The sequence below is a fragment of the Pistacia vera genome, unplaced genomic scaffold (genome assembly GCF_008641045.1).
Source record: "Pistacia vera cultivar Batoury unplaced genomic scaffold, PisVer_v2 Contig117, whole genome shotgun sequence".
NCBI classification, from domain to species: Eukaryota; Viridiplantae; Streptophyta; class Magnoliopsida; order Sapindales; family Anacardiaceae; genus Pistacia; species Pistacia vera.
The window spans coordinates 913,134-925,142 of NW_022195215.1; the positions used below are offsets into that span (position 1 = coordinate 913,134).

The following is a 12,009-nucleotide window of genomic DNA, read 5'->3' on the forward strand; positions in this document are numbered from 1 at the left end:
CTTTGGAGGTACCGGAAATGAAATTATAAATACAGGGATGGTATTGTATTGACATTATCTGTTAATGAGCTGTGTCATTCGTGCCTCCAATTCTTCCAATTTTATATCAACACCAAAAACAATAACAAAATTTATTCATAATTTATTATTTAAAAAATATCTGTTAATTGTTGGATTAGAAAATAATTTACAATTATATTATATTTCATTCTAAGATTACGGCTCCGTTTAGTATATATATTGGGAAAACTATTCTAATTTTCCCAATAAAATTAAACACAAACTTTGTGTTTGGTTCACCTATTCTCAAAATATAATTTTAAATTACTCAAGTTTTTTAAACCCCCTAAATTTATTAATTTAACTAAACAACCCCAATTTTTTTTTTTAAATTGACAAAAACACCCAGCAACCCATATTTACCAGATTTCGGCCACCACTGCTGGAAGCTGGCTAGAACCTGGTGTAATGGCACACTACCTACTGAATCTGGCCGGTAGTGTACCAATGTAGCCTTTTTCGACCAGATCTACGGTGGATCTAACCGAAAAATGTCAGATTTTTTGCCATAAACAGTCGTCAACGACGGTCAAGATATGGTCGTCGTTGACCATCAACGACGTTCGTATCTTTGGCCATCGTTGACGACCAAATGCGGCCAGATCTAGCCGTAGATCTGGCCAGAAAAGACCATATCGGGGCACAACCGGTAAGATCCAGCTGGTCATGCACCGATATGGTGACTCTGGCCATCCTTTGGTTGTTCGTATTTAATGAGTGGATTGGGGGTGTTTTTGTTAACTTTGAATATTTTATTATAGGGGTGTTTAGTAAATAAACAAACATAAGGGGTATTTTTGTTAATTTTCAAAATTCTACATCGTAATATCTATCAAAATTAACTTTTTTTAAAATATTATTCTAAAAACTATCAAATAATGAACCAAACGAAGGCTACTTATTCTTTGTTAAAGGTTACCATATGTTATTTTCTCGCCTAAACTAAATTTCGGCCACCATTTTTAGGTGAATTTAAATGTAAATGCATTTATTCAATAACATATTTCCTCTTCAAAACCTTGTTTACAAATCAAACTTTTTCGCGATTTCTCTTTCACATAAAAAAATATAAACTCAAATCTAATAGACAATTAAACAGTTAAGAAACAGTTATAAAATATTTTCATCCAATTAAAAAAAAGAGCCAAATATTTGTTTAAACATTTCAATTACTTCTGTATATTTCTTAGATATTATTATTGTGAAGATAGTTTTTAATTTTATTTATTTTTTGGCTGGTGGATTCATCTCTTTGTTCTCGTCAATCTGAATTGCTTAATGAAATGGAATAAACCCAGTTTAAATATAGTGTCGGTATCTCCGACAATTCATCAAGTTTGGGCTGTATTATCTTACAGCTGTTGATAAATTTCATAGCAAAAGAGACCTTTTAGGCTTTTATTTAATAATTAAAACAATGAAGTCCAATAATCTATTATAATGTGAAATCATTAAAGAATAAAGAGATAGAAAGCGAGATTCACTACATAGAAATGTCCAACCCTAAAAAGCCAAGAACACAATATTATAAAATAACAACATTAGGATTAATTTAAGAGTTTCATCCTAATAATGGTTTAATGATAATTTCTCATCCACTGACTTTTAAAATACAATTTTATTACTCAAATTTATATTCTATTTCCGACATCATTACTACCTCATACTACCATCATTTTTTTCACATATCATCACTTACCAAAACCTCCCAAGCTCTATTTCTGTTGATTTTGTCAACCACGGGCAACTAAGCGATTAGGGTTTACACAGCCATCTCTTTCAAGTTAAATTTCAATTGATCTCAACCATCAAAATCTAACATTTTACCATCAAAAGACTCGTTGACATCTCATCTTCAAAAGCCTCAACAGCCTAGATCGAGTTTGCTTTCTGTTCACCATCGAAATATAAATTTAGATAATAAAATAATATTTTAAAAGTCCGTAAATGGAAAAAAGTGTCATTAAACCATTATTTAGATGGAAGAAAGTCATTAACTCTTAATTTAAAAATAAATCCGTAGCAGGAAAATTAACTCCTTATGTCCAATTCCAAATGGTTGATTTAGTGTACATCAAAGGGTGAACTTTCACAACACAGCCGTAAATACTAAGGCACCAAAATTGAACTTTATTGTACATTCCAAATTCTTGACTATTAATTTATAATCAGATATTATAAATCACATATTCAATTGATATTAAACAATTAACATCTGATGCATAATGGAATAGGATAAAACCTTGAAATGAAGCTTGAACATCTATGGAACTGTGATGGCATTTGTATACCCTCCTCCATTAGATGAAAAAGAAAAAAGGGACTCAAGGAGGAGAAAGTGACTAGAGATAAAATGTGAAATGCAGGAAGTAAATTATGATATTGATAAGAAATGAAATAATTATAAAGTATCCCATGGAGATTACAAAATCTGAATTACATGTATTGATGACCAAGATGAACCCAAACTAGCTCAACTAACATATGGTAGCAGCTGCTTTTGTAAAGTTAAGAATTATTACTCATTGAACTTGACGACTTTCTTTTCTACGTCTGCTGCTTTGTCTAAACGGATCGACCCAAGCTTTGTCTTCTTCAACGGCTTTATTCCACCGTTTTTTAAATGTTTGAAGCTCCCATGTCGATTGCCTTCTAATCTGCACATTCAAATTATAAAGGGTATAAAGAAACCTCAGGGGTAATTAATGAAATTGTCCCGGTTCTATATTGTATAATCTTAACTCAAAACATCAGAAGCAAGCAGAATATTATCCGGGTTTAACTCGAAAAAAAAAATATATATATATTCTTGAAGAAGGTATGGAATCATTCTGGCCTATTTTTGGCAGCTATTCTGCCTGCAATCCTAGAATATGCCTCAGGGTTTACTTTGAATGAGATGTGATTCTAGATTGCGGGCAAACTGTTTCCAGGAACCAGAATATAAATATAAACCTCAGTTTCTTACCTCAGCTCGCGGATCAACAGGTACAGCATGGATTTTCTGAATATTGGGATAGAAAATCAACCAAAAACGGTGAAATCAGAATATAAATATAGCACTAAAATACAACAATGAATAAAAATGATTGTAGCTTAAAGTTTACCTTAATTAACTCTTCACGTTTAGTAGCCTGTAAGATGGAGAGAAAATGTGTTAGAATGATGAACAATGACACAAACGAAATAATAATGATATCTTGAGTTAGTATAAGTATATTTTTTTTTGGGTAAGTTAGTATAAGTATTCATTACTGAAAGTAGACGATACAACAAAAACTATGAGGTCAATTTGAAGGAACCAAAAATTCCCACTACCATTCCTGTATCTACTGCTGCAAATTAGTAATTTCGTCGGCTCACTAAATTTAGACGTCAAAATCAATTCTTTAAAACAAGGCAGTTAACAAAAATGGAGGGCATGACATAAACTGATAAATTTCTTCATTTCAACCAGTGGCAGCCCCAATTTCACTATTAAATATACTTTTTATGCTTGTCGACGGTTACTTTAAACTTGAAAGTTTGTACATTACTACTTTTGATGCAATTTGAATTCTAGCAAACAAAGCACAAAGCAATAAATAGTAAATACACAAAGAAAGTAACAAATATGAGGAAGGAGTGCAAGACCACAACTATTAAAGCAAAAGAAGAATGTGAAGCAACCAGAAATGACCTTTTTAACAGGTGGCCCTCCACCCAGAGTTTGTATGCCCTGATGAACAACATACTCACTATCAATGACTCCAACATTTTTTGTGCGATCACCCTGTAAAATGCCAGTATCATCAATGAATGATTCAATTCAGGTTGTATTGTTTTAAAAAATAACACAAGAAAATCAGCACAAAAGTATCAAATAAATTAGGTTTTTTCAACTGTTTTAGCTTTTCAATAATAAGAATAGAAAAAAGGACAGCTCAAAATACCTTGAGCCAGAGACAAAATAACTAAATAGGAGCATATGAAAAAATGTCATTTTGACAACCAACGACTTTGAAGAATACTTCATTATGTATACAATGATCTCAGAACAGATTCTCCCATATCCTAGAGATGGCTTTAAGGCTCTGAAAAACAATGTTTCTCATTTCAACAATTTGAAAGCAAGGATTGGGGTGGACCCTAGTATTTCAAAATTGCAAAAAAAAAGCTTATTCACTTTCTTACTTTTTCATTGCATATCAGAAATTCTACTTCCTGAGTGCACTTTAGTCCAGAGATGATAAAATCTGAACTGGGGAATGTTGTACAAGGTGACATCAGTGGTAGTGGCAATGATAGTACGGGTGCATTAGCAGTAGCAACAGGAATTGTTGATAATGCCAGCACCCACAATAACAGTGCATGTGAAGAAGGTTACAGTATTTCTGTACTAACATTTTCCAAATACCAATAGCTATGCGCAGAGGGATGTGATAGCCTTGGCGATATGAAGTTTATTCATAGTAGTTATCTCTTTTAGAAAACAACTCACATTCGTAATATACATCTTTTTAACAAGTTTTGCTCCTTTTTTTAATTCTTTTCTCCCAAAAACTAGTTTCCAATACAGAATGCAAAATATGGCCTTTTGCTTTTTTTTTTTTTTTTAATTCTTTTCTCCTAAAAACTACTTTCCAATACAGAACGCAAAATATGGCCTCTCCAAGTTTTGCATGAAATGCTTAAGCACATGTAATAAGACACTCAAAAATAAATTGCCAAAACTAACTCCATAAATTATCAGAGAAACAACAATTTAAGCTAACATAAGAAGTTATTCATTGAAGACAAGGGTAAAGAAGAGAAAAGAAATCATCATTACCAGAAAATGTCGTTAGTAACAGACACATTAATTTAATCATTGGTCTCGTATAATATAAGTTAAAAGGGGGAAAGAGAAAAAGTCAATAGGGTTAAACCTTGTTCAAAGATATCTAAGAAAATCTCACCTGTGCGCAATATCCAAGTTTCATATCCATTCCCCATCCGTGGACAAGATCATTCTGAACAAAAGAAGCAGCAGCCTGTGAAAATTTTATTAAAAACAAAAAAAGCATGGTACTTGAAAGAACAGTGACACTCAAAAGGCAGAGATTAAAATGGAAATACAAAAGAATTTAAAAATCATTTAAATGATGGTATTGAGAAAGCAACCAAGGGTAGCTTCATCTAACGGGTATGACAAAAGACAAAAGCAGCCAGGAATAGAACAATACTTATAGACTAAAATCCAAACACCACATCCATCCATCAGATTTCCCCTTTAAGATCAAGCAACCCTTTCTCGTTCATTTGGAAACAACCAGAATTTAATCCATGGTCTCATCATTAACATCAAGTTTCCTTTCTATAAGCGAAAATTGTCATACTTAATTTAGTGGATAAATGTAATTTATTATTTCACATAACCATGTCTTTCAGTCTCCAAAAAAAGGTAACAACCATCCCATTCCATGGATTGTTATTCAAGAATTAGGCGGTGTCAATAAACATGTGCAACACAATAGCATGGGTTAACATGGCTCTCCACCACAGAGACACCCATGGCCACTGACAAAAGGGAATAGAAACTATAGAAAAGTTTCAATTTATGTCCTTTCATATGGATAGGGAGGTGAAACAACCAAAATACCGCACATCACACATGTACTAAACTTGATAAATACCAAGCATGAAAATAAAATCACACAGGTTTACATAAATTATTAAAGTGAATACACCCCCTAAGTAACAAAGAGCACATATCACCAAATCTTTGGCAAAACATCAGAGAAATCATATATGAATCAAAGAAATATCACATACGTTCGTGCACGTTGTCCTTGCTCTTAAATCATGCAAAATTAAGCTGTTACTCTAAAATCCTACTGGTCTAAGACTTTGCTCCAAAATTAAGGTTCCAAAATTAAACAATTAACAGTATGTTCATAAGCAAAAACATCATTTACTTTGAGAAATACTCAAAGATTTTTGCTCAAGTTATGACATCTTACATGGTGTGGAGCTCAAATATATAATTACCTGTATAAGATGCCAAGCACAATACCAAGCAGATCTAGAAAAAACTGGAGCCATACCTTCCACAAATCTGCAAAATATAACAAAAAATAGACAAAATAAAATTCTTGTTAGCATCAACATTTTGATGCAAGATATCTTACAACATATTACCATCAACATATATACATGGAAACCAACTAGAAAGACGGATTGTGAGTGTGTGTTTGTGTACTGTATCATTTATAGAAGGAGAAAATAATATCAAACAGCTAGGGAGGCAATGCCCAACACTGCAAGGTCCACAAACCCCACCCACTCCCTCCCCCCACAAAGAGAGAGAGAGAGAGAGAGAGTGGGAAAAAAGAAATCTATGGAATCCCTAGAGCAATAACTTACCCAGTGCAAGGTGGCCCCTCACTGACATTGGTGCACTTCACACTGCCTCTGAAGTCATAGACTCTTCTGCATTCGAGAAATACTTTTTATGTAAGCATTAAATGTTCTAAAATGTAAATTCTTATCAACAGTTATAAGCACCATCTTATCACCTATGAAACTTCTTTGTTCTTGAACGAATAGTAAATTTATGATGTATATCTGTTGAATTTGGATCCAAAGCTGGCTGGGATATCTCGAATCCTTCCGATTTCACAATTTTTAGGTATCTGGAAGAGAAAAATAAGGGTGCCATTAATCAATCAAAACTGCTCCTATTTAGGGAATACAAGCCATACAGAAAACCAAAATGAAAGCCTTACTGGATATAACTAGAGTCCAAATAAAGATGTGATGAAACAGAAGATCTGTTTTCACTTTCCCTATAGGGATGGAAAGATGGTTCATAAGCTAAAAATTCTTATCCTAATATGAGTAAGTGCACTGAGTCATTAATTAGAGTAAGGAATCCCATTCTTTGAAAATAACAGAGTGCTTGAAATCATGTATTGAATTATCCATTCAGATGCTGTAGCCAGAATTTTAATTTAGATGAGATAGTGCATATTGGGATATCTTTGAATCATGGATAGAAAAAGGCTAACAAGTTAGACCAAAAGAGATTGAGATTTTGAAAGTGTTTCAACTTTCGACAACACAATCCTGTCGATTGCTATTAAGCAAGGGATACTAAAATCATCTTAAATGACAAAACTTGGTTTTTTTTTTTTTTTTTTCAAATAGAATCAAAGGACCTAAACTAATAAAAATTTAAAGTCAAATCTTTCAGGGCATCAGGGGGTATACACCACCAAGATCTCACAATCTTGCCTTTAACCCAATAATTCTTCTGTGAGACTACTATAATGTACCCACTAAAATATATAAGTTTTAGAAGCAGACAACAATAGAAAATGATAAAACAATTATTTGTACCTTCGTGGATCAAAATTCTCCACACCCAAATCTTCATCCCACAGAAATATGTAGTCATAAATGGACACAACATCTGGATGCAGAAAGCGTTTCGCAAACCACCTGAAAAGAGCAACACCCCACCCCCAAAACATACAAAAAAAGCAAGGGACAAAAACAAAACAAAGAATTAGCGCTGCTATGAAAGTAGTAGCATATTAGACAGACTTATGGACTCCATTCAAAATTAGAAATGTGGAAAATGGCACACGACATACCCTTTCACATATCCAGACTGAATAAACTAAAAAAAGACCCTAATCATTCATCTAAAGATCTTATTTTTTTTTTTAAACAGGAAACATGAATGAACATATAAGAAATAACCAATAAAAACCTTTTGTTACACCTTTGTGTTGGTAACATAACCTAATGGTTCATCTTTCAAATGAGAAAAAGTAAGACCAGAATCGTTACATCCCACATCACTAGGAGAGTTTACAATTCACTCCAAGACTCACAAAACCCATTTGTGAAACAATCACACAATTTCAGCTAATGATTCACTATATTTGACATTAGAAATTCTTTAAGCATTATACAATCTTACCATTTTGTTTGGTTTTGAGCAACTATGTGTATAGCCTTGTTACTCCAGTCAAGATCCCACCATCCATCCACGTTGCCATCATAATGGAATAGAATAATTGTAAAATTCTCTGGAAGAAACTGAATTCAATGTAATTCGGCAAAGAATGTTAGACTCCACCATATGTTGTCTATTCCAAATCACAAAATTTAATACCTTTTGCACAATAGAATCAACATTGTCCTTCAGCTTGATACCAACTGGAATCGCCAGTAAGTTACGATTGCTAGAAACACGAAGCTGTGGCATGAAAGCCACCACATGTCACAGATGATAGTAAACTATGTGATAATTTAGCAAAACTAATACATTTAGATAGATGAAATAACACTATTAGAATTCTACAAATGATGTATTCATATATGTAAAAACAATACATAAATGCAAAAATAAGACAGAACACCAAAAGTTACTAACCTTTGACCGTGCACTACTTGTTGACCATAGAGGCTTTAACTCTAAATCTGATCCAGGTTGTATAATACCATGGGGTAAACCTTTTAACTTCTTGGAAGAGAATCTAAACTCCTAGATCAGAGCATACAAAGTACTTCAGGATATCATCGAAAAGAGAGGGCATACATTTAAGATTATACAGTTCAATCACACACATGGAATAAGGCACAACCAAATCAGTTTCTAAAACTTGTATATTAATAATTGAATGTAATTCCATACTATTTACCTTTACTGTGTCAAAAGGATTCAATTTTGATTCCATCTGATAATGGGAGGAAAGAAAATATATTAGAATTCAGCAGCAGGAGAAAATCATAACATACAAAAAGCTGAGTCAATTTCAAATATCAGAACAAGGCTGTTACAAGTCCTAAGGGTGATCCATGACAAAAAGCCAGTGATTTATTATTATTATAAACTTAAACCAGTTTCAAGACCTATACATTGGATCATAACTAAGCCACTTTAATTGAATGAATTTTTATAAAGGGTTCGATTAAGTTTTACTCTATAAAACATTATACAAATATTCCATTTAATTCATATGAGAGCCGTCAGCAAAGTTATTATGTATTTTCCTGAATGAATTAGTATCAAATATCCCCAAATTTACCAGTAGAAAGCACCAGCAGGGTTTCAAATCTGTTGTTTGGATCCTCATACATTAGAATATATGATATCAAGTAATTGCTGAGATGGCTATACCTCTGTTTGTTTATACTGATAATATGTAGTCCTATATACAATGAATAACATTACTGTACAAATAATTCCCATAAACTGCACTTGCTTCATCTTGACTCCAAATTTTACCTGCACAAACGGTTCTACATTTAGAAAGAAATACCAAAAACACACACACATCGAGATCACAAGATCATTCAGACCTCTATATTCCACCAAGCTTCTTTAAAACTTAATAAAAAATAAGAATTATAAGCAGTTAAAGGCCTTAGGCCATACCCCATCATAGAAAGAATTCCTTTTGAGCAATTTCCATGGTTTATCGGACTTCATAGACAACCGAGGTTTCTATTTTACCCACATAACAAGCTGCAGCAAACCATACAAATATTATAAGAAGCAACTCTGTACAATTTTCGGGAACAACCAATTCTACTTTCTTCTTCAAAACATAAATTTCTATTGAATAAAAATCAAAATACCCAGGGAAAAAAAAAATCCAACCAATCAGAGGAGCTCCTACAATATTTAACAATTTTTAGGCTTAATTTTAACAAGTAAAAATTCAGTTCCATCACGGCCATTCAGAGTAATCACTATCTTCCTCTTCCTTAAGCCTCAGTCTCCTCAGCAACTTGGGCAATTTTTTAATCGTTAAATATCAAATGTCTCATGCCCGCACAAGAATTGGATTTTTAATCCAACCAAAGAAGAAAAAAAAGGTTTTTTCAAGTGTAATAAAGCATGTGTTTTTTGTGTTTACACGCTCTAAAAGAGTAATCTAGATCTCACAGCTTATTTACGACTTTTAAATTAAACATTGCAAAATCATGCAACAATAGCTTGAAAAACTTCAAAAGAAAACCCAGATAATTTAATATTCGGTCAATATTTCACTTCATTCAACTCAAATTAAACAAAAATCAGAAGTGCTTTTCAAAGTAAAAAAAAATACATAACAAAGAGCTTACAATCTCCGAAAAATAAGTAGTCTTTTGCAAGAGAAAAATCTAAAACAAAAAAACAGAAGAAAAAAAAATCTCCAGACCGTTTCATTAGATCTAGCGACAAAATCTCAAGTCCAAAACAAACTTCATCCCAAACTTCGACATTAAAATCAAACTGTCTCAAGTCTCAATACTTCGAACAAAAAATTTGAATGATGTAGCCGCTACGACACATGCAAACCATAACTAATCAAATTCAAACAACGTGCACAAACTTTATTACCTTCAAAGAACGGCAAAAACGATCAAGATGCAGCTGGAGAATAATAAAGACCGTCGGATTCGATCACCTGAAACAGATTGCTGAGCTGCCGAGTATCATTACCAGAATCTTATCGAAGTATCGAAGGGGAGAGAAGATTTATTTCTATTTATAGAGAAAAAAAAAAAAGGAGGAAAAAAAAGATAGAAAGAATTGAACAACGAGTAGGATGTTGAACGCGCCACGTTTTAAGGGAGACTGAAAAGTTCTGTTAGTGTTTTTTTTTTTTTTTTCTCTCTCTCTCTCTCTCTCTATATTTTTTATTATTTTATTGAAGTTAATCGCCGACGGCGACTCGGCGAGGAGGAAGGAAGAGTAGAGAGTGTAACAAATCTGAGACAAGAAGAGATGGAACTGAACTTAGTTTGGCTGGTTGGGTTTGGTTTATGTTTGGTTTTTGAAAAAAAGTAATTTAATAAAAATAAAAAGATAAAAACATGAACAAGAGCAACAACTGTCACCGTCTGTCTAACTCAATCTTAATTTTAAAAGAAATTGTTTAGGGCAGCTACGTTAGTGGGATTTGTTTTTGTTATAGCTGTCTGTTACTGTAGCCTTTTTTATTTTTTATTTTATTATTGTTATTATTATTATTTTTAAGATAAGATCTCTGTTGTTACCGTCAGCCCGTCCTAGATTCCTATTTGTCTACAAATTTTAATTTCATTTTTTATTTATTTAATCTTTAAGTTTAATTTGTTGTCCAATTAAAACAAATGGAGCGCCCAAATAAGAATTCGGGCGAGAACTTAGTCCATGTTCCGTTCGGACACGGTCAAGAATATCTATTTTCGATTGTCTATATCTCGTGAATTACCATGCATCGCAATGATTATTAATTTATTATTATACGTTTCCTTTGATTTTTTCGTATTTTTTGTCGCTTATGTCACCTTTTTTAATTTCTATTATATGTATATATTTATTATATTGTTGTCTAAATTATATATTAATATTTTTGCAAAGTGAAATTAAATGATTTATATCAATAAATGGGAACATGTAGTTTACTTTTTTGCATTCATTTTTATGCGATTAAAAGGAAAAAGCAAAAAATAAATAAATAAATAAACCAACTACTATAAATGATTATATGCAGGAAAATAGGAAACAAAAGATTGAATATAGGCTAACTAATACGATTATGAGGTGTTTGTTGGTTGTTTGTACTTTATATGATAATGATTAGTTTACACTATTTCTTTTCAAGTCCAAAATAATCAACCAACATGTATGGTCCGTTTTAATGACTAAGACCCTTTCTGCAACAACAATTATTGGTTCCCACAAATATTATGGGACTAATATTATTGAGACTATAATTTTTTTTTTTAATATTATGAAGAAAAAAAAAGTAGTTATTATATCATATTATCAATCATGTAAAAAAAGGTGAGATTATATACATATCCACATACCCATCTTCTTCTTCTTCTTCATCTTCTTTTTCAAGTATACTGCTCTTTTTAGAAAGAAAAAAATTACTTTATATGTTCATAATTCCAACACAAAATCAATAAAACAGTGCTTAATTGAATCAGAAATATAAC

At 32.3% G+C, this 12,009-nt stretch overlaps 1 protein-coding gene across 2 annotated transcripts; it reads right to left on the minus strand.

Annotated features, from left to right (window-relative positions):
• Nucleotides 1-2,414: 2,414 nt before the first annotated feature.
• LOC116106071 lies at nucleotides 2,415-10,857 on the minus strand. 2 transcript variants are annotated; one of them, XM_031392426.1, is made up of 16 exons: nucleotides 10,421-10,857; nucleotides 9,470-9,559; nucleotides 9,212-9,319; nucleotides 8,733-8,768; nucleotides 8,465-8,575; nucleotides 8,204-8,287; nucleotides 8,009-8,127; nucleotides 7,420-7,521; nucleotides 6,597-6,713; nucleotides 6,445-6,510; nucleotides 6,070-6,136; nucleotides 4,998-5,072; nucleotides 3,740-3,832; nucleotides 3,168-3,194; nucleotides 3,029-3,064; nucleotides 2,415-2,717 (listed from the first exon to the last, which is right to left on the minus strand). In XM_031392426.1, the coding sequence occupies exons 2-16, from the start codon at nucleotides 9,521-9,523 to the stop codon at nucleotides 2,583-2,585; spliced, it is 1,230 nt and encodes a 409-aa protein (XP_031248286.1). In that variant the 5' UTR covers nucleotides 9,524-9,559; nucleotides 10,421-10,857; the 3' UTR covers nucleotides 2,415-2,582. The 2 variants fall into 2 exon arrangements, with proteins under 2 accessions (XP_031248286.1, XP_031248295.1); XM_031392435.1 differs by having other exon boundaries at nucleotides 4,998-5,051; nucleotides 10,421-10,855.
• Between the last annotated feature and the right edge of the window lie 1,152 nt (nucleotides 10,858-12,009).